Source organism: Miscanthus floridulus, chromosome 5 (genome assembly GCF_019320115.1).
Source record: "Miscanthus floridulus cultivar M001 chromosome 5, ASM1932011v1, whole genome shotgun sequence".
Taxonomy (NCBI): Eukaryota; Viridiplantae; Streptophyta; class Magnoliopsida; order Poales; family Poaceae; genus Miscanthus; species Miscanthus floridulus.
In genome coordinates this window covers 30,729,020-30,752,821 of record NC_089584.1, presented here as the reverse complement: position 1 = coordinate 30,752,821, position 23,802 = coordinate 30,729,020, and the positions used below count along the sequence as shown (strand labels likewise).

At 39.5% G+C, this 23,802-nt stretch overlaps 2 protein-coding genes across 2 annotated transcripts; both read right to left on the bottom strand.

The window, feature by feature from the left end:
• Positions 1 to 6,248: 6,248 nt before the first annotated feature.
• LOC136451892 (uncharacterized) lies at positions 6,249 to 10,267 on the bottom strand. Its single transcript, XM_066452572.1, has 6 exons — positions 10,012 to 10,267; positions 9,309 to 9,359; positions 9,159 to 9,210; positions 8,534 to 8,592; positions 8,042 to 8,087; positions 6,249 to 6,794 (listed from the first exon to the last, which is right to left on the bottom strand). Exons 1-6 carry the CDS (start codon positions 10,093 to 10,095, stop codon positions 6,628 to 6,630), a joined length of 459 nt encoding a protein of 152 aa, XP_066308669.1. The 5' UTR covers positions 10,096 to 10,267; the 3' UTR covers positions 6,249 to 6,627.
• A 2,468-nt stretch (positions 10,268 to 12,735) lies between these two features.
• On the bottom strand, positions 12,736 to 14,104 carry LOC136451891 (uncharacterized). The gene is made up of 3 exons (XM_066452571.1): positions 13,859 to 14,104; positions 13,681 to 13,748; positions 12,736 to 13,260 (listed from the first exon to the last, which is right to left on the bottom strand). The coding sequence occupies exons 1-3, from the start codon at positions 13,998 to 14,000 to the stop codon at positions 13,108 to 13,110; spliced, it is 363 nt and encodes a 120-aa protein (XP_066308668.1). The 5' UTR covers positions 14,001 to 14,104; the 3' UTR covers positions 12,736 to 13,107.
• Between the last annotated feature and the right edge of the window lie 9,698 nt (positions 14,105 to 23,802).

The window sequence follows — 23,802 nt, the reverse complement described above, 5'->3', positions numbered from 1 at the left end:
CAACACCTACCTCGCACGAACATCGACACCGTGTCCTCCGCGGCCTGCACGTCGCTCAGCCATATCCTTGGCTCACACGTAATTGTACAATCCAGCCGCTCTGAATACTGCTTACTTGTCTATCAGGCAATATATGTGGATAGCAACTATGAAGAACTTTGCATTAAAGAAAGCAAAATACGAGAAGCTGTGTAAAGATATTGTATTGATCCCGTTGATCATACAGTTGTTAGATCAAGCACAGGAACATGTAGTTCCAACATGCTAATAATCTACGTCTTTGTTCGGCTTTAAAAATTTTATAACCTATAGTTTTAGGATGCATGAATAATTGTTAACTTGATGCTAGCAAGCAGCTCATCACCGTGGCTAATCAGCAAGCTTGCAGCTATATGTACCACAAATTAATCATTTTGACAGAAAAATCCCTCTGTTTGTAGACATTTATAGTATTTAATTTATGTTCATGTATATACACCTGTTGATATTTTTTATGCTCACGTTATGAAGTATATACCATGTAATTTGTAAGAATAAAATCTTGAATGATTACATTAGAAACATGGTATAAGGTATATGGGCTCTCCAAATCCTGCAGATCTTAGATTTATTATCTTTAAGAGGCTCATATTTAATTTTCCTAGCATAATGAATTTTGAGATGAATGAATGGTTGTATTAATTCTGAAAATTAGCATGTACCATGGCTATATCCTGAAAAATGCTAAGATGCGTCTAAGAATATTTTGCATAACCATCCACTGTCTTTTTGCACCTTGCTACTTGTTTACACGCAATACTTAGTTATAATGATATATGTATAACCTTCATGAAGAAGGAATATCCTGGATATGCCCTGAATGGTAGAATTATATAGCATGATCATTGTTAAATCCTAGTAGGATATTCTATTGTCCCACTGAAGTAGAGTAGATCTTAATAAGCATAGTAATTCCTGGTATTACTCTCAAAGAATGAGTATGTGACCAAGCTAAATTCTAAAGGTATTATGGGACTCACGACATGAGAAATTCTAGAAGATATCCTATATTACGATGATTGCATAGTGTTAGAAATATTAGAAATTAAATTTTCAAGCTTATATGACCATATGGGATATAAATGCTACTCTATAAACAAATACAATTAGCTTGAAGCTTTGTGTTAAAAGTCATAGAAGATGAGATGATAAAGACAAATTTATCTAATTTTAGAAGAAATGTTTCTTGAAATAGAAAATCAAGAGCATCGAAGTACTAAAAGTATCCAATATCATCAAGAATTACTCAATATCAAATAGAAATTGAGTCAGAATATTTAGATAGCTCTATGAATTAGAATACATGACTTACATATATTATATTCCTACTAGAAGGATCAAGCAAAGTAAGAAGCTGCTAAAATGTCAATGATTGAAGCTAAGACATTTAAAAATGGATAGAAATTAAAACATTTACAGTTCCTCTTTAAGAAGAACTTAAATTATGTGCTTATAGATTTGTTGCTTTTCAAATTCATATCATGAAGTATTGATAGTAGTGATTGTGGTGCTTTAAGTTTTAATTCCCGTTAAATTAAGTGGATTATGTAAATTCATAGAAGAGTTAATGATTAATTTATTAGTTTGAAGACTAATATGAAGCATTTACTATTCTTAGTTGTAATTTTTACTTGCTGTAATATATGTTAATCTTGCATGGAATGAATTATGATTTATATATAAATAATTGCCTATTGCCTATCTAAATAAATTTTACATTAATTTTATCTACAAAGAAGCTTCGATTAACCATGAAGGTTATAATTCTTTGTGCACTACTACCATGCATGTAGGTAGAAGGAAAAATGAATTTCTAGAAGCACATGAACAATTGGACTATATTATCATATTAACTGATCTTAGAAGGATCAATTTAAGCTAAGAAATAGTATAATCCTAAAACTAAGTATTTAATACTTCAGTCCAAAAACTAGAAGTTTATGTTCTACCTTGAATATATAGTCATACACTGAATAGTACACTGGATATGTGAATTTTATGCCAACACTGATATATACTAGAAGTATGATTAGATTCTATTTAACATTAGAAATGATTATGTATAGATGATGCACGAAGCATATTACTACTTAAAGTAATTATGCATAAAAAAGGGGAGGATTTTTTTTGGGTAAAGGCATAAGAAAATATGGATAATATATATTTAATAGGCATAACCTTCCTAAATCTATCTTTGAGTATATGTATCAGGACTTGAAGTTCTAGTCAAGTCCCTTCCGATCGAATTAACTTTCTCTACGTTGAACTAATTGCAAGCAAGCTTGTAGCTTTGCATTTTGTTGTTATCTACTATGTTGGATTGAATACCAATATTCCACATTACACGTGAATGTGTATCACTATATATGTTGTGCTCTCGTCGAGCTGCAACTATCTCTACTCTTGTATGAATATTAGCATAGTAGCTATATTTTGTAGCTTTAAGCTACCTTTGCACTTTCCTTATAATTAAATTGGCTAGCTAGCACGCTATATCTACATAGTTCTCGTCGTACTCAGAAATATTTTGCTTTCAATGCATCGCATGCATAAGCAATAGATTGGTCTATGGCCAAGTAGCATAAGATCAGGGGAGTTGCTTAAATTGAAATTGACTAAATGGAGAAGTGACCCAATTGAATGGGCTGGATTATAGTGGAAATTGAGTTGGTAGATAAAATACTTATGATAATTTGGAATTTATGAAGAAAAGGCATTTGGGGAATTTTGCATTAATAGCAATTAGAAAATTCTAAAAGAAATTACATGTGAGTTTGAATGTTGCGTATTCTATATTTTTGAAGTATATGGTCCATTTTTTATGTATGAGTACTTGGATCAATTATTTTGGCTAAACAATAAAGAAGCTAGACAATTAAATAGTTTTCTAAACTATGATATATGCAAATCAGGGAGAGAACATCCCTGAGTTTGTAGGAATGATGAACATTCTTAAATGTACTTTATGTATTCTAGCTCACTGCATTTAATGAATATGAAACCTGTGTTTAAATATTTGCGTGAATATTTCCCATTAAATTTTATCGTAGCATACATAAATGGACCTTCACTTGTAGTTGGAAATATATAAATTTGAATTATTGTAAGCCCATGATAGGGGATATCTTTTGAAGTATGCTATTAAAAGATCAAATATTAGCATTAGGGGGAGAGAAAGCCTATTTTGAATGCCAAATATTATTTTTATAGAAGAAAAATGATCTTAAGAGAAAATATTCCTTGAAGCTTGAAGCAGGAATAGTATCATGCACTAAATCAAATAATAGTTCGAGTAATGCTCTTGTAAAGCATGAAGCAGAGCATATGCCAGATATTTTAAAAATAAGAGGAGTAACTTGAAATTATAAACCAGAAGTTGTATTTACTAATAGTAAACTAAAATATTGTATACTATCAAGCTAAAATCCACCGAAATGCCTATGGATCCTAGTTTAGTGTATACTTATTGAATAGAAATAAAATAAGAATAAACTTCTCCATTCTCATGAAGAGAACACCTCATGAAGAAGGTCAAGCACCTCATGTAGAGGATCATCATGAAGATAAAATTCAACACACTAAGCGCACGCATCATAGTGTTGGGTACGTAGAACAATAAATTATCTCATGTTTGGAAAATAACAAAGAGACGGAACTATATCATATTATGAGAATATTAGGAGAAAATAGTAGTTGTCGACAACTCTACCTCTATAATTGTAAATGTTTCTCTTATGAGAACCCGGATCTAAAAAACAAAGTCCGTGTCAAAGTCGCCCGTAGCGATTATATCGGGTCAATGAAGAAGGCAATTGAGGTTGTATCTCTTACTAAGAAGGAATAAATGTTCTGCTATATCTCTGGCAAATGAAATGAATGAATATGAAATATGCAGTTAATAAGTGGATTATAAAAATTCATATAATTCCTAAAGAATATAAATCGCAACATACGAAAATTAAATCTCATACAAGTATTAAGATGTCTAAGGTAGAATATATTCACGAATAAATATTGAAGTCTCAAGAAGAGCATGTCCTAGAAGGAATGGAGTCATCAAATGACTTTATAGTGAATAACACTATCTCATTGTGTATATCACATAATAATCTCTCATATAGTAGAGAATATATCTCATAGAAGAGAAATGTTATTCATCGAAAATGAGAACATCCTTGAAGGAGTTAATCCATGAAGGATTTACCAGTCGATTCTTGAATAAACATCATTAATCCCAGAAGTGAATATAGACCCAAGAGAAAGAAAATGAGGAATCATAAACACCATAAAGGTGTCATACTAACACTTAGAAAGTGTATATTGTAAAGCTAGCAACAAAGTGTTGATATCCTCTAAAATACCATAAAAGGTATAAGAATAATGGTGATTTTGGTGATTGAATTATCCCCTACCTGTCAAATGCAAGACTGGATTTATTATTTAGTGGTACAATTAAAATCCCAAAGATTTGTAGAACATATAATTTGAAAATCCACTAAGGAAGAATTATAAGGATTCAAACTCTAGTATAAGTTTGATACACTATCTAGAAGATATTGAATATTAACTTATTTACCTCATAAATCTCTGAAAGGATTTATTACCCTGAAGGATAAAATTTGTTTGTTTTGCACAACTAGTAAGTGGTCATTATGCATGAAGAATATTGCTCTTGTTTATATCCATATTATAATTTATAGAAGAATTATGAGCCAACTTTTGAAAGATATAGTATTGTGACACCTAATACCATTAATTAAATACATGGTTATGAAAAGTGTGATTTGAACATGAAGTTCAAAGTATGGCTTTATGAGGGGGGCATATTTGATTGAATCTACCTTGAAGGTAAACCACTAAAATTATGAATATCAAGTAGATAATATTTGCTAAAACATTGAAGTTTATACATAGATCATGAAGATCACTGTCTATTCACGAAGAATACAATATTCTGAAGAATGAATGACTAAGAAGGTTGAATATTGTACTCTTTTTTTCTATGTGAGTTTTTACTTTAAGATTTCTCACACAAGGTTTCTAATGAGGCAACATGTGCAATGCAATTAACGAATGTGATGTACTCTTTTCTATAAGAACCGTTTTTTCCATTGGATTTTTAGATGGATTTTTAATGAGGCATGTGCATATCCTGGTAATCGTCCAAGGAGAGTGTTGTAAAACGTACAGACTCTATCCTGAAGGAAAGGAAAATGAGAAATCTTAATCCTAGTCCGTTTGTATATGAGCTTTTATCAAACTCTTAGGCCTTGGCAAGACTATATATACGTGAGAGCTCTATGTTGTAAATTACTAATATTTAGAGGAATAAATAATAGTCTTTCTATCTTATGTCTATTTGTTCTTCTATTTTTATCTATTGTGTTGATCATGAGAGACGGAGAGGAAAAGTCGAAAAGTCCTGACCGCTGCCAGCATGTTTCGTAACGATTCCTTCGAGTTCAAAAAAAAACATTCCTTCACCCCTTCCCCCTCTTTTCTTGTCGGATTTTGGCTCACATCCAGAACCCTGTCCCCGGCTGTCTCCTCCAAGCCTGACCGGCCTCCAGCTCCGGTCTTCCCTGAGGTTGAGCTCGAGTCGATCCCAAGCAATGCATGCCCGCTTCATCCGATCTTAAGTAAGCACCCACCCAAACACCCAATCACCCATGCCGTGACTCTAGCGTCCCTGACCTTGGCACGCCCGGTAACCTATCGCCATTGAGGTTAACCCCCCGCCCAAGAGAGAGAAAATATGTTAGCGATGAACATGTATCACATGTCATAAGAAACAGAAGTTTAAGAGCCCTTGGTAGTGACGGGTCTTCAAAAAATGAAGAATTGAAGACCTCAAAGTAGAAAAAGCCCTCAAATCAAAGGCAGGAACCCTAGTTTTAGGGCTGGAGTTGCTCTAATGAATCAGAAAATAGTAAGAGCTCACTGGTGCGCTGTAGAGGCAGGAAGAGAAGGATATTGCTGTCTGCAAACTTCAATCCAGCACTGATTTGATTTGAAGACTGATTCGAATTTTGCTACAATGTTGAAAGCTGACGCCTTCACAGCAAAAGCATGTCTCAAAAAGCTAAAGCACACTAAAATTGTTTGTTTGAAACAAGACAACCCTTCACTGAAGTCATTCAATTCACGGATAAACATAAAAGATATCCGAATTATACTTTGGCATCTCAGCACTGGATATCCAACGAAGGCAATGTGTTCACAATTAACCACCAAGGAAGACTACCTGGCATTTTACTTGTAAATACTGAATGCAGTCACACTACCATTGAGCACAACAATATCTTCCAGAGCTGGAATATCTCAAAAGAACCTCATCTGAGTGTACACTGGTCACAGCACTAACTTTTATTGGACCATAAAACAAAGCCCAATGCTATATCCAAAATTTATAAACAGGGCACATATAGCATCCGTCCACGAGAAAAAATTACCATTTACAAAAGCATATCCCCCATTAAACAGCGCAAGGAGTGATAAAACATTCATGTTTCATAGAGTAGGATGGGAGTTAAGATAGTTTCTCAAGGCAGGCAAGTTATGTAGAGGAACTGTTGTTGCACCAATAACTCACAACGGTGAGGAGCTTCTTGTCTTGTGCATGTCGTCATGAGATGCAGAGGGGGCAAAGGAGGGCGAATGCGCTGCTACATGCGAAGAAGAGCGGGCAAAGGAGTGCGATGACACAGCATGATAGGATGACGAAACCAGCTGTGCAGTGGCTGGTATTGTACCACCTACAGATCAATAAAAATAATTTCAGTGATAATAGGAGTGTCATGTCCTGCAGTGAATGTGTTAAAAATGATTTCATGGAATAGTCATATTAAACAGAAGTAAGAAACGTGAGGTGAGATCAATACTTGCCTACCATGCATCTTTACTCCATTCTGACTATCTATTAACAAAATAAATAAATGCTGTATGCTAACCATGAGAAACATCAAATAGTATGCAGTTTCTGATTGTGACATGCTTGCCAACAGCCCCACATCAATAATGAACAACACAATTACATGCCAGTTATGTGTTGACGATTCATATAATTCAGCAGGAGAAGAGGGGCAGTTTACGATTGAGGATGTGCAAAACCTTCTGTTACAAGTCTGGTCTCATTGACATGCTAAAGCTTCTAAATCCTAAGCAGGTGTCACTGCTGCTTATTAAGCATTAGCAAATTGCAAACTCGCAATCCCCCACACTTTGTAGAGCAATTAAGCATTAGCAAATTTAGCATCATGCATATAATTATATAAATATGATTGAAATTGTAGGAGAGCTGAGGTGAGCCATGCATGTACATATAATCGAACCAAATCCATGCCCAAAATAACCAGTAAACCAGTAAAAGAATGGCTTAGCACTAATGCTCGATAATATTAAAAAGCTCATCTGCCTCGGGAAAATGTCCTACACCGCAAAATTCCGAGATCAAAGCCCAATGCAGGCCAATCAGGACAACCCTTTTGAAAAGAAAAAATTAATTGCTGAGGTTCCCTTCTGCTCCTGTTCTACTTTTGAATGGTTTATATCCAATTAAGTTCACCTAACCTTTGGCAGGGGACATTGTGGATGGAAATAGAAAAGGTAAAATCTATTTGCCACAAGGTAACTTGTCAAGGATGGCGACTGGAGCAATTTCTATGGTATATTAAAACTTACATGAGTAATACACAAAATCTCTATAAAAAAGGGTGTACCCAGTGCAGAGAGCTCCCGCTCTGTGCGGGGTCTGGGGAAGGGTGTCAGTGGCAAGCCTTACCCTCGCCTATGCAATGCGAGGAGACAGCGACTCGAACCCGGGACCTTCCGGTCACAGGCGGTAAGACTCTACCGCTTGCACCAGGAAAATCTCTATAAATAAAAAAATAATTGTATCCAGCATTGCCATGATAATAAAAAAGCTAAATTTTTGGACAGCAAAATAAGCACACAAAATAGCTAAACGGACAAAAAAAAATCACATAGAAGACTAATGACTAACCTGCTAATCCAGCACATGCAGAAGAGAACACAATAACTGGTGGTGCCTGCATATAAGGGAAACAAACAAATAGGACGATCAGACTAATACTTCTTTGCACCAGATCATCATGTGATCAACTTTTTATTGTTCTTGGCAAAAAAGACAGTGCTCATAATTTTTCCCTCTTAACTAGGTGCAGCTATGGATACACACTAAGAAATCTCAACATGGCACACATTCATAAACATTATCTGATTTGGTGGAATTGTTAAATAGAATACAGGGTCTGATTGGATATTCAGCACTGTGCAGAGATAAAGTCATGAATGGTCTGCTTAGAACATTAGAACGAATTAGGTATTGATATCTGCTATAGAATGAATGTTACAACTGAAGATTGTCTCAGTGATAGCCATGAAGTTACTAAGAAATGTCCTCAAAATGGTTCATGCTGAACAGGTCCACAAGAAACTGTTAATGTATGGATTATAAAAGTATATAATAACTTACACCAACAAAAAAATGCATCCACATTGGGCCCTTAATGTGGCGTCGAACAACAGGCATAACTGCATTAGAAGCTCACATATCAGATCTTATGGAAAAATAATTATCATTGTACAGGCGCACAGCAGCATTAACTGGCCAAAACTTATGAAAAACACAAAAAGGTTAACCGATTTCATCCTATGCCCATTTATCAAAAAATATACAAAGCAAAAATCAACTCAATGTAAATGAAGCGAATAAATATAATGTGAACCAATAAGGAAGACGATTTTTTACATGCTCAGGTACGTATGAGGAATAAACATTCTGCTATTTGCAAAGTACTGTTTACACATGCAAAGATAATCCCAAACCGTTTCCAGTAAATCATATGCTAATGAGATTCAGTACAAGTATGAATGGCAAGTGTTACTAAGCCAACTAGTAACAACACTCACAAATTACAATCACATAGACAAAATGAGCTGCAGCATGTGGATCCCAAACTAATTTAATTACAATCCATTCATTAGTCACAAGGCAGAGTGAAATAAATGGCATAAGACAATCTAATCATCAGGCATGCACACACATCGAATAGTGCTCAAACAACTCAATTTGCTACAGATTACAGAAGAGAACATACCATGGTTGAAACCATAAAAGGCTCCTGCTATACCCCCAAGAGCCGAACCAATCTGCCACGAGATGGGAACATACGTGTATTTAATATTAACAGCCACATCAAAGTCCTAGTATCTTACAGAACATCAGCCAAGCTGGAGAGGGAACATACCATGGAGAAGCTATCTCGAACCAACGGAGGTACTGTCCAGCTGCTCGTTTCCTTCAAGCAATAACAAAATCAAGGATCAGTTGAGCTGTGTTAGTTACTTTCGGAAATTCAATACTTCTTGCAGCAGTTTGTAAACAAATCTCTATGCTGAGCTGTGAATGTCAATATGCACAAAATGACTACTCTCATTTACAAACATCTGAGCACGAAAAACTTGCACTGCCAAAATCAAAGTATGTGGATTTTTTTTCTTTTTTATAAATAAAAAAGGACACCACTGGCACTGTCCTCAGGCTGCATATTCGGATGTAGAGAATCAACCACTAGATGCAGCAAAAGCAGGTCGAGCGTAACAAAAACATAATACTAGCATATAATTTCTTCCTCCAAATCAATATAAATCCCATGCCGAGCTGCCAATTTCAATTTGTGCACACTAACTACGCTCACGAACATAGGCGCATCGAAGCAGCAACTACTCGCACAACTGGAACTGAGTCGGGCCATAATCAGTAGACAACCAAAAACTCGCTAGCAGGGTCAACCGCCCGAATTAGCAGGCGGAGAATCAACAACCGCTAGCAGCGGCAACAGCAGGTTAGACGAAACAAACAGATGGGTTGCCACAGAGGCAGGGCGACCCGGCGGGTAGCGACAGCGTCATGGACAAGAGGGAGGAGGCGATCTGGGGGCGTGGGTTCACCATGTCCTTAGAGAGTGGCCCGGCGCAGTGGTGGCACCGCCGGGGGATCTCAGGGCAGCGCGTGGCGTCCTCCGCAGCTTTCATGGCGCCTTCCTCCGCTCGCCGGAATCCGGATGCCCGGAGGGATGAGGAACTGAGAGGATGACGGATCGATCGGTCGTTGGATCCGCCGCGAGCTCGCGGGAGGGCCTGCTTGTCACACGCTGCGGCCGCCGGAGTGAAAAAAACCCGCCGCAATAGAAACCCTCGTGCTTGCTATCCGGCCAGCGATCGAGGCCGCAGCCGTCCGATAGGACATGACTACGAGATCTATTGGGCTGGGAAAAGCGGCCCGCTTTTAATCCATCGTCCTAGCCCGTCGAATCAGAAGTCCAGGCCACTTTCCTATTGGGCTGGCCATATTTCAAACAGATCAACTCCAAACAAACCGATTTGTCCACTTGACCTCTGAATAAATTTACCCCTACTAATCTCCTAATGACATAGGTCTTTTTATTTATCTATTTTTTTCATAAAAATCATTTTTATTGAACATAGACAATTACATCAAGTTAACAATTATAATAAGATTACTCAAATCATCTACACAACTAAGGTGTACACAACCTATGAAAACTAGAGAAGGTACAACGTGGTACAACACACAACGTGGTTTTCAATTCTACTTACCACTGTAGTAGCACCTGGACCACGATGAAGGCTCTCAAAAAACAACACCTCCAAAATAAAACGACTTGCATGTGCATGTCGTTGCAATGACCCAACAAGTAAAGGACACAAAATATGTTCACCCTAGAATCAAATCCTTCAAAGTCCAAAACAATGTCTACAACAAGGCTAATGCCAGGCACAACTGGCTAAGGTTCAACATAGTAACTTCTCCTTAGAATTGAGGAACTGGTACCACTTCATCATGCCCTAGAAAAAACCACAAAAAGTTAAGTTGATTCCTTGTAGGCATTTAGGACACACTAGAGAACCCATATTAAGTCTTCACTGCACAAGATTTTAAGGTATTCTCTAAATTTGTAAAAATGTCAGCATTTGTAGAAAATTCCTAAGTGGGATGATAATGCTATACACTTCTCTAGCGAGTCAATTATAATCTTAAAACATGTACTACAACCAATAGAGAGGGTGTTTGGATCTATCCACGAATCCTTTGCTATCATTAGCAGTCATAACCTCTGTTGTCCAAATGATTACAAAGATGTTCATCGATGATGAGGTCCAGACTGCTCGGCCTTTGATATATAGCAACAGTCACACTTCTCTTATCCATCTCAATGCAAAGTTCATGCATCAACAAGTGCGGTGCCTCATGAATATAAATATAAGAAAATTAAATGGGAAGTAATAAAAGATAGCAATAGAGGAATGCCTTTTCTCAATAGTGTTTTTGACGGCAACTTGATATTTGATAGAAGAGCTCGAGCTAGCAAACTCTATACCTCCCTATTCATACAAATGCCTCTTCTATTAGAAAGGTTGGTCATTTGGCGTCTGCTATCACATGTTGCAAGGAAAAAGCTTAGAAAAATAAGGTTTGTGAAGAAGATACGACCAAGGATAATGCATGGATGCACACAAGCTTTATATAGATTATAGTATTTGCTTTTTAATGGTTCTTAACTTGATGTGGACAATTCCTTAGCAAAATCCTGCCAGTCGAGCATTTCCTGCAAGTGCCATCATCTACACAAGTTTATAGAGTCGATAAGTTAAATTCTGCATAGGAGAGGCTTGATTTAGGTTTTCCAGAGTGGTCCTAGGTGCATATGATTCATTACCTTATTTTTATATGTCACATTGCTGTCGAGAGGAACTAAGGTAAGTAGTGACAGGGCATAGAGAGAAGCGTGTCACTGTTGAGTAAGTCACAAGTGATGGACATAGCTAAGGCCCGTCACTATTGAGTATATGAGGTGATGGCCTTATAATTAAGCTCATCACTTTTATCGTAAAAATGACGGGCACTATATGTCCATCTCTTATAATGAGTCATTGGCGATGCCTCCTAGATGGCATGGCAATATCCCTATCACTTTAGCGCGTTATTGACTATTACTGTTCAGCTACATGTAGTGGGAGTAACTGGTGCTAAAATTTTGTTATGGGGTTAATAAGTTGATTGCTTGACACAAATTGAGCTAGTAAAAAGGACTTCTTCCTATGGCGTGGCACAAATTAGCATACTTTGGCAACATTGGTTAGCTACAAGGTATTACATGTGCATAGACAACTCACTCAGATCACAAACGAATTTGGATGGTTTAGAGAAATTCTGAAGGAATTTGTGTTCCGAATGAAAAAAGAAGCGGATCCAGCCGGATTTAAGGGCACGCGAACGGGGCCTTCTTTTTTCATTCGGAACAGTATTTTCTTCTCACAAATTCCTCCAAAATTCCTCTAAACCATCCAAATTTCTCCACAACCATACCAGCCGAACACCCCCTAACTCGCGCTTTACGCCGAATGTAGCCAATGCAAACTATCTAAACTTTGACTATATACATGTCTCGCATACTGAGATCAAACATCTGGGCAGACATATTCGGTCGACAGATCGAAACACTTTTGACTGGCCGACATCCTCATAGTCCATCATATATACTAATAATCTATAATCATGTAGGAAATGGAGAAGAAATTAGTATACGCCTGGCATTCGCAGCACAGAGCACAGCACAGATGGGCAGAAGCGGATTAAACAAGGTTTCCAGCACATGTTAACCAGCTAGGATCACACCGAGGAGTCACCGACACAGAGCTCTGGTGCGAGACATGGAGACAGAGACATCGGTCAGAGGCGAGCACACGCGCATATAATCACAGCCACATTGACGACTAGATGGCCGTGCAGTGCAGTACATGCAAAGAAGCACAGAAAAGGTTTACTAAGACAAAAAAGTGATTGCTGAGTAGCCAAGCCACGCGCGAACTACAATCACTGCGACTACACTGTTCTTCCTGCTGTTCCTGCCCCCGATCCCGCTGCGGCATGCCACAGGTTAGCAGAGCAGCAGCTGTGATTGATTATTCTGGATCCCATCCCATGCGGCCGGCGGCGATGCAGCCGGTGGTGATGGTCGCCGATCACGGGTGCGGGACGTGCCGGCTATTGGCGCTGGGGATGCCGTAGTCCTCGGTCGACTCCATCGCCGCCCTCTCCAGCACCACCGCTCCGTCGCCTTCGTCCTCCTCTCCCGCCGCCGTCGAGGCCGTGGAGTGCCCGCGCGCCACCTCCTCCTGGACACGTGGACCATTGTTATTCAGTCAACCAGAATCATCAGATTAGGCACGTCCTGTTTAATCGATCAGCAAATGAACGAGCAATTGACAAAAAAAGAAGGAAAGCAGACCCTCTAACTATGATTGTTTATAGAGTTGTAATCTTGTTAGTTGAGAAATCTGCTCTCACAAAAAAATGGCAGCTTACCAGCTGCCATTATATATAGGAAAATAAAATACAGTATGCTACTTGACGCTTGCACATCATGCTATTGTCTCCGGCCGGCGGCCAGATGCATATGCATTCCCTTGATCTAGTGTCAATCAAATCGCTTTTGGAACTAATCTTACCTTTGCATTTAAACCCGGTAAAAGGGCAGCAGTAATTGTGGTGCAACAATTGAAGCTTCATTTTGGTTTTGGGGGTGAATCACTGACCTGTGCTAGAGCATTCTCCAGTGCGGTCGCCACGCCATGCTCCGACTCCGAGGCAGGAGCAGCACCCGCTGCAAAGAGAAGAGAACACAGAGACCAAGCCGTTCAAATCAAAGTCGGGAAGGACCCCAATGCGGAACTGGCCGACGTGGGGCAGCAGATGATGCCCAGGAACACATACCGAGAGGAGCCGAAGGCGCGGCCACGGCCACGGCGTCGGCGCGAGCGAGGCAGAGCGAGAGCAGGAGGAGCACCGCGACGAGGCGGAGGACGCCGCCGCCGCCGCCGCTCCCGCGCCTGCGTTGCTGCCGCTGTTGCGCCATCACATTGCCAGCCTGGAGCGGAGCGGGGCACCTTCCCCTGCTCTTCGACCGCCTTCTCGATCTCCTTTGCTTGTTGAACCTTGAGGTGAGGGCATGAGGCCGTGAGGGGGAAGCTTTGACCTTCGGCTGCGCACAGTGGCCGCTTTTTTATAAAGCAAGCTGGCGGCGTCGTGCGGTGTGCCCTACCGTGGCCGTGCCATGGCGTGCGACAAGTGATGCTGGCTGGCTGTGTCTGGCGGTGCGCGCTGCGGCAGCAGGACGCCGGTAGCACGCTGCCTGGTGTACAGTTAGCTAGTTGGATATGAGAGAAAATACTATTTATTAATTATAGTTTATAAACTAAGTACGATCGAGCGAATAGGCCGACGGTTGGTCTGACGCGAACGAGATCCTCTACGTCTCCCAGGAAAGGCCTCCTAGTCCTTGCAGGCGAAAGGACACGATGGATTCTCGTCGGCAACCGACACCAACGGCCACTGACCGCAGCGTTCACATTCTGGGCGCGGACGCAGAGGATCCACCGGGCCACGGCGTTGCGACCGCGCTCACACGGACCACGCCTAGCGGCAGCGGGTCAACCACCGAATTATTCTGCTCCGCGCGCCCTGCTGCCGGCTTGGACTTTTGTTCGCGAGCACCAGCCTGAGATTCTTCTTCCCGATGCATGCATTGCCGGGGCTGGGCGCATCGATCAGGATTAGCTGTCGCACAGAGACAGAGAGCTAAACGCTCTGCTAACCACTGGCCGCTCGCGTTATTTAAGCATTTGAATACGCTAATCCGAGCTTAGGATCTCGCCCAGCTGCGCACATCGAAATCGGCATCTCGATTCTCGCGGGGTCACAGGCCGCTTGGCAGACAAGAAATATTCAGAACTTTTGGACATGCATATGGCCCGTTCCGTGCTTCGAGATTTGTCTCGTGTTCCCGGTTTTAACTGGCCGGTGGCAAGGATTAGTGTGCTCTAGCCGTTATTAGGGCAAGGATAATAATACAATCCAACGTCGTACTCCTACATAAACTTACAATTAATCTATCAGCTCACTCATGCGGTAGTCAGCTCACTCATGCGGTAGTCACTCATGCGGTAGTCAGCTCATTTATGACATACATATTTTTCTTACAAAAAGTTTTTGGTTCTTATGTATAAACTAGCTGTAAACTTATAGTCTGCTACCCTGTTTGCTTATGCTGAAATTTAGCTTATGCTGATGCTTATGCGGATTTATTGTGAGAGAAAAATATTGTTTGTTGATTGAAAAGTAGTTCAAGCGAATAGGGTGTGCTTCTCCTCTCTCGTCTCCACATCAGCACACAACCTACAGGCTACCTAAAACCCTTACTGTACTTGCTCTTAGGGCACCTGCCACGAACAACACTAGCTCTCCACGGTATATATGTGTTTTCACCACATCAGCAATAGATAGTTAAAACTTGAGCTCCTGTATTTTAGGGTGTATTTTTTTTTTTTTTTACGAATCTAGCCTGACCCAATCCGTCTCATGCAGTTGTCGGGTGATTTGTTACATGGGTGTCCACTTCAATTCGGGCCCAGGACGCAAAAAGGCCCACGGCTTGGCTCCTGGGAAATGAAATCAAGATTCGTTTCATTCAGCCTAGCTTGTTAGGTGCCGATGACACGTCCGTCGACCCAATTTCTTTGGCCCATCAAGGGAAGCACGACAAGGGCTAGGGTCACCGTTTTTTTAGCGCGCTCTTATTCCCTGATAATCATCACCGCTGTCATGACCACGTCTATTAATACAAGGCCATGAGGGCCGAGTATGAGATAAAAAAAAATCACCCATAGTTTTTTTTTTTGCTAACACCCTTGTTAAGTCTAATGGTGCATTCACTCTGACTTCTATAGGTGTAATCCGGAAGAAGCTCCTATCCCTAGATGACCAAAATGTAATCTTTAGGGCGCGTTTAGTTCCCAAAAATTTTTGGGTTTGGCTACTGTAGCACTTTCGTTTGTATTTGGTAATTAGTATCTAATTATGGACTAATTAGGTTCGAAAGTTTCGTCTCGCGATTTCTCACCTAACTGTGCAATTAGTTTTTTTTCGTCTATATTTAGTACTCCATGCATGTGTCGCAAGATTCGATGTGACACTTTGAGGTGAAAATTGTTGAGAACTAGACAGGCCCTTAGCCTGGCCTCATGGTGTATCTCTTGTCCCCACATAGTTGTCCCAAGGCATTATTTGACCCTAGTATCCAATACATGATCTCTTAACGTAGGAATTGAATACCCTTGATATTTTGAAAATTAGATAAAATCATTTTGCAAGATGTCCAAACGATGGAGATTCCAGACGGAACGAGAAAAATACTATGGCTAGATTCTTACAATCCCAGAATCCATCAGCCCTCCAACTTTTTCAGAATTCTTTCTCTTCTCAATCATTCGAAGACAAATTTGTCCTCACCTTATACATGAGGAGATGCAAGGCTGAGGGTATTTTGAAGAAAAATGTTTTAAAATACCTATAATCTATAGGTAGGATCCAAAGATCCAAACAAACAGGATTTTTATTATCCAGGTTTCAAGAAATCTAGATTCTATAATCTAGACGGTAGAATCTCTTAGGATTCAAATGCTACCTAAGATGTCCAGTGGCTCACATATCCAAGCTACTTTGAAGCCTAGTGACATAGGCACATTTGTTATGCATTTTTATAAGATTGGCAAACATAAGGTAAGTTAGAAAATGCATAGCTATATTTGATTGCACAATGAGATATTAAGGCAGGCTAGATCTATCAAAACTGATTTTATGATTTTTTTTACTTAACATGAATTAAACAATACAGACAATTATTTATTTCTAGATATTTCAATAGAGTTTTGAGTCCATGTATTTTTACACTCAAAAGTAGTATAAATCTAATCAAATTGGTCTCATGGCTGTCGGATATCTATTCATTTTTTAAGCTTTATAAAAATTTATTCAAATAGACAAGTATGCATATTTGGTTGCTTGCTTAATACTCCCTCCCAGCTAGAAAGAATCCACTTCTAGCTATAATATTAAATCAAACCATACTAACTTTTTTATAAAAAGCTTACTGATATTACGATATAAAATAAGTATCGTTAAATTTATTATGAAATACATTTTTTATAGCATAATTTTTTCAAATTATAATTATTAGTATTACAAAATTATCTATAAACTCATCAAAGTTAGATTAATTTGACCTGGACTGGATCTCAGTTTGACTTTAGAACGACCAGCACTGGATCGTATATCTCGGGTGTACGCCTGCATGGTATGGCCGCCGAATTTCTAGCCCATTTGTTTTTCTAAACGAATTTCTAGTCCATTTGTTTTTTTTAACGAGTTTCTAGTCTATTTTTAGAAAATAGTTCAGCCGGGTCTATTTGTAATTAAAAAGTTTACAAAAATAAAAAAACACTCAACTTCTTCTGCCATTCACCCGGCGTGCTCTCTCTCTCTCTCTCTCCGTGCAGCAACTGGGCGACCTCCGAGGCGCCGACGCCCAGTCCCTTACCAGGCCTTCACCGGCGACGAGCAGGTACCAGGTAAGCGCACACTCTCTCTTCCGCTATTGCTGAGCGGAACCGGCACCGGTTGGCTATTTGTATTCGGATCTTATCTAGGCAATCGAGTACCATTAAATTGTTTTGCCATCGAGTCAAAACATGATCAGTACTACCATTTTGTTTTGCGACAGATCCAGTCACCGGACACATCCTGGCACCTAGTTAAGTGGTTGCAAGTTGCAACTCTCCCAAACTGGCGCCGATCGAACCTGGATGCTGCACAAACAGTTGATACCACCATTAATTTAGCTCTCACTGGAAAGAATAGTCACCCATCTGGTGTTATTAGTGAGTCAACGGACAACGGTTAGATTCAGACTGAACTCCAGCATTAGCAGCACATCATCACCAGCTTTGTTATTAAAGAGTTTAGATAGCCAAGCCTTGGGCATTCAGCGTTCCTGCAGGTTGCAGTGATGTTCCGAGTAGCAGACCAGCGGTATTCGTTTGCCGTAATCGAACCCTGCAGCTTGACAAAATTAAAACAAACAAAAAAAGAGAGTGGGCCATACATCTCTCTGGGTTATTCGGCCCGTTTGTTTCAGATTCAAAAAAAAAAAAAAAAAACTGTTGTCCATGCTTAAAAAAACTGGTGGGAAAGAAATTATTCAGATTCAAAAATTATATTGTACCATTTCAACCCCCATGCTCTTGCCCTCCGCCGAGATATGAGACAATTGGATCCATTTCACGCCTATCCGTTCATGCTCTTGTCGTCCTCCGCCGAGACAACCCATTTCATATGCCGGCCTTTTCGTTTCGTCGTAAACGATCATGGATTATTTACTGCTGGTTGGTTTGGTGTGAGAGAAAAATATTATTCCAGCTTATAATCTACGATCGTATATGAGCGAGTGAACAGTCGTCCATGCTCCAACCAGCCACGCACTATAACCTCTGCTGACTAAAAAAATTCAAAATCTAAATGAATCTTTTTTTGGCACAACTTTAGCTCAACTTCCTACAGCGTGTAAAAACATGAAGTTAAAAATAGTAGTTTTAAGGGGTTCTCGTTTATTTCAAAAAGAGATATAAAAACAACTATTTACCATTGTAATTGTACACACAGGAGTTGAAGCTGACCGAAACTCCACTCGACTTATCAGGCATGGTACAGTATTTTTCTCTCACAATAAATTAACAAACAGTACTTCATATGGTGGGGCAGCCGCTAAATGAAGGGCCACTCCACCTAGGCATGTAACACTTGTACTAGCACTTGGCATATATGGCCCAAAGGCCTGAAAACATAAAAAAGACAACTTAGCATCGAGATGCATCGGTTAATTCAGTTTGTTCGCTTGTTAGTTTTGCTAGGGCTTAACAGTCATGGTACAGTATTTTTCTCTAACAACAAACCAGCACCAGCCAAGCTTATCAGCTCAAAAACAACTAGCGAACAGGCTGACGCCACTTGAGTCGCACCACGTGAAGCTAAGTCACGACACCTCACATTTTCGAGACTTCGAGTATGCTGCAATCCGCCGATGGATCTGATCAATCGACTTCGTAAGCTGTGATTCCATGCAAGCAAGCGACTCCATGGTGCGTGACTCCGTGCAAGGATGAAATCATGCATTGTAGTTTTCCATCTCGTACACTAGTTGATCTAAATTGTGATTTTGTAAATTGTGTAATAAATTGTTCTCCACTAACGAATATTAAATATTATATACTTTTAGGGTTCACATGGGATTGCTCCACTCCACTTTTTTTAACTCCGCTTCTAATTTTACTAGCCAAACAGGGATAACTCTACAAACTCTCAGAAGAAAAAATGAAGTTGAGACTTGAGAGCCAACGTCATCTATTTTATGGAGCATCTAAAGATGTACTTTAAAAGCTTCAAGTTTTTTTTTTTTTTTGTGAAGCGCTCTTTGAAAACGTTTGTGGAATAGATTTGAGTCTGTCTACATGTCTGTTGACAGATTTTTACACCAAAAATCTGTCAAATTTTTGACAAATGAAAAGCTGACGCATCAGCCAAAAGAAAAACCGACAGATTTGCTATCCTTTTATCTGTCAGATTTCAATAACACATAAAAAATCAACAAATATCCAAAACCCATCAGCATTAGCACAAAGATCCAAAACCCAATAATCATCCAGCAGGCACAGGTAGCAGGAACGGATAAAACGTAGCAGGTACAGGGAAATTTCTATCCAGATGCTAGTATATATGCACATCTTGCAGAATAGAGGCATTTTTCTACATGTGCAGGTGAGGTAAGGTGAGGCAGCCACCAATCTTCACACAGGTCATCAGCCAGATTGGTGAATTTGTATTGTATGCTGGACACACAGTCACACATGAATGAATGCATCAACGCTTTGACAGAGATATTTCTTGTTCCTTGTATGCCTTAGCCTTTGGAAGTTGGAACCAGTGACAACATACATATATGAAGTTGGGAGTGTTAGAAGCACCTTGTCCAAGATCCAAAAAACGTCTTCCAATAATCAAGTACACACGCATAACAATCTGCAAATGAAAGCACAAGAGCAACACTTCAACACATGAGAGATCGCTAAATCAGGTACTCTACAAATCTGAATAATGTGCCCACTATTTTCTAGCTTCTTACACCCCAAATTTATCTCCCCCTCTTCAAAACTTGTCATCACAAAAAGTCCTGCAAATAAAATAATGGATCAATGACTACCCCTTTGGTTTTGCAAATTAAATTTCAATTTGCTGAAATCTAGCTAACAATTTACAAAAAAGGACATACCAGTGCAGAGAGCTCTCGCTCTGTGCGGGGTCTGGAGAAGGATGTCAGTGGCAAGCCTTACCCTCGCCCGTGCAATGCGAGGAGACCGCGACTCGAACCCGGGACCTTTCGGTCACAGACGGTAAGACTCTACCGCCAATTTACAAACTATTGATAAATATGGGTACCAAGTCAAGGAATTGCTATACTTTTGAACAAAAAACAAAGAGTTAAATGCACCATAGGTCCATTAACTTTTGGTGATGTGTCATTTGGGTCCATCAACTTCCAAATTATATTTTTGGGTCCATTAACTTTTAGTTATGTGTCATCCAAGTCCATCAACTTTCAAACTACATTTTTGAGTCCCTAAACTTTTTAACTGGTTCACCGTAGGTCCGTACCCCTTCGTTTAGCGAATAGATCTGACATGGCACGCCAAATAAGCAACCACCGTGAAGTAGGTGATGAGTCCATAGCCCCTCAAGATGTTCATAGGGACTTGTCTAGCAATAATTCAAACGTAGCAGCTAGTAATTCGTTAATATCCTCTGGTCTTATATTTGGGACTATTATTTTTAAGGATAAATATATTGTGGACATGAAGAAATTTACAACTGTTGGACTGTCATCAAAGATATTTTTTTATAGAGGTGTCTTATTATTACGTGGAAAGGAGGAGAAAATAAAGCCAACAAAATACATCGGTACTAATTCTAAAGAGGTGGAGATCAATGGAATTTTCCCAACGTGATTAGTATCCTTGCCGTAGTATTTTATTATTTTCATGCATTAGTTTTCTATCCAGTTATGATACACGATCTTTTATCTAACATCTAGCTTTTAGTGCCTGCGTGCACCTGTGTACGTGAATCAAATTGGTGGCTGCGTTTGGACATGCCATGCATATTAACCGAATCAGGGACTCAGGTTCAATCAGTCCTAGTTGGGCTGGTGGAATCCGAGTTTTGTTTGGTTCTGGTGGCCTGTGTACCTATACTTGTGGCCTTCGGCCTTGTACCGGATAGATTAGACTGGATTTTATTGTGGAGTTTATTCCCCGTCGAGCCGTCGCTCGAGAAACCCTAGATGGTGATCCCATCAGGTTCTTCATATTGAAGATTATCTCCGAATGGTGATCTCGTCCTGTACTTCATGGTGGCTGCTTTTTTGGCGTGCCATATCAGATCTATTCGCTAAACGAAGGGGTATGAATCTACGGTAAACCAGTTAAAAAGTTTAAGGACCAAAAAAATGCAATTTAAAAGTTGATGGACCTGGATGACACACCACCAAAAGTTAATGGACCCAAAAATGCAGTTTAAAAGTTGATGGACCTGTATGACACACCACCAAAAGTTAATAGACCAAAAAATAAAGTTTAAAAGTGGATGGACCTATATGACACACCACCAAAAGTTAAAAGACCTATGGTGCATTTAACTCAAAAAAATAATACCTGAAAACACTGATATTGATAATGTTTAACTGACTGCACACAGGCACTAGTGTTATAGTGTTGTCCATGAATCTGTTGCGATTTTAGCATATAATATGGGTTTTCGATTAACATCAGTATGCAACATTTGAGTATCTCTGTATAAATCTTGAAAAAAATTCATGTTTCATAATTGCTAGGGGACACAATAGAAGTAACTTCAAATGCCACAGAGAAAGACAACTTAATAGAAAGCAGAATCAGAGAAACAATGATGGTAAGAAAAAAAGAAAGAAACATTCAAAGGGAGTGTGGGTTTTTTATTACCTTAGTCCAGTGCTTTTCCCCTATTTTGTTGCAAGCAAGAAAAAAAGGCTCAATTAGGACAATAATATGATATCTGTTTGCACTGCAGGGATGAAATATGTTAAGGAAGCAAAAATAAATTGTACCAAGCTGCAATCACAAATGGAAATTACAGAAAAACAACTTGATACTGTTCAGCTGAGCTGCGGGGAATTGCTTCACCAAATGACGGCTACACAAAGAAACACATGGGATACTAACCGGGACATATCAAATTTAATGATGGATATACCCACACAGAGTTATCCAGACCTTCTAACAACAACAGAATATATTGAGGTACAAAGAATAAATGGTCTAACTTGCATCTTGAGGTGTGCACTGATTTCAGACGAGACATTCAAATGTTTGCTCTAGGGGGTGTTTGATCCAGGGACTAAAGTTTAGGAGATGTCACATCAGATATCATATCTATTATCACATCGGGTGTTCGGATATTAATAATAAAACTAATTACAGAAGCCGTGACTAATTCGTGAGACGAATCTAGTAAGCCTAATTAATCCATCATTAGCACATATTACTGTAGCACCATATTATCAAATCATGTAGGCTTAATAGATTCGTCTCACAAATTAGTCTCAAACTGTATAATTAGTTTTATAATTAGTCTATGTTTAATACTTCAAATAGTATCAAACATGTTTACTGTGGTCGATGTGACAGGGACTAAATTTTAGGAGGTGGAAACCAAACACCTCCTTAGACATTCCTAGAGGCAATGGGCAAGAAGCAACCTATTTCAATGATGACAAACCAAGATGGTGCAATGCGGTCAGCAATAGGGCAGATTTTTTAAACAAAAAAAACACAGAAACTGTATGTTTCACATAAAGTACAAACCTGAAATGATGCATGGATAAAAAGGATGGACTAAGGGAAAAATTCAATGACACTATTGACAATTCATTAACCAAGGAAGAATTTGAAACACTATGGCAGCAGATAATTGGCAAGCACGAAATTCAAAATGTCAAATACCTCCAGGACATATATGATACTAGAGAGAAGTGGGCACCACTATGGTTCAAGCAAGAATTCTACCCATTCATAAACACAACATCAAGGAGTCAAGGGAGGAATGCAACGTGGGACCACAGTACAACATGACGAGCTTTCTAAAGGAATATGAGAGGATTCAAGAAACAATATATGAAAATGAATCATAGGCCGATCATGAGACACACACAAAGATAAAGTCAAAATTGTTGTCTAACTACAACATCGAGCAGAGCTCAGGGAGCTGATAACTTGAAAATTTTCAAAAAGTTTCAATGGCAGCTCAGGCTTGCAAAGTTGCAACTAAACTACAGGAAGATGAGGTGCAGAAAAACAAATTATGCAACATATACACATCACTAGATCATCCACATAAAAGAATTCAGGAGCAGGATTTACATTGGGTTATCAATCAAGAAACTGAAGACTTCTCTTGTATATGTGGCAAGTTCCAAAAGGATGGGATGCATGCTGCCATATCCTGAAAGTGATGATGAAAAATGACATAACAAAGATACCAGAAAAATATATCATTGATAGATGGAAGATGAAAGAGTACAATATGTCAAAAAAGACTGAAGTGCGGGCGGGCGGGCCTCAATCCGTGAAAAGCAAAGAGCACGTGGAGATCTAATCTCCTGGTCCAGGTCGCCGCCTAGCCACCCTGGCGTCGCTCCTTAAGCTGCTCCCACCGCCCGCTGGCCACCACCCGTGACC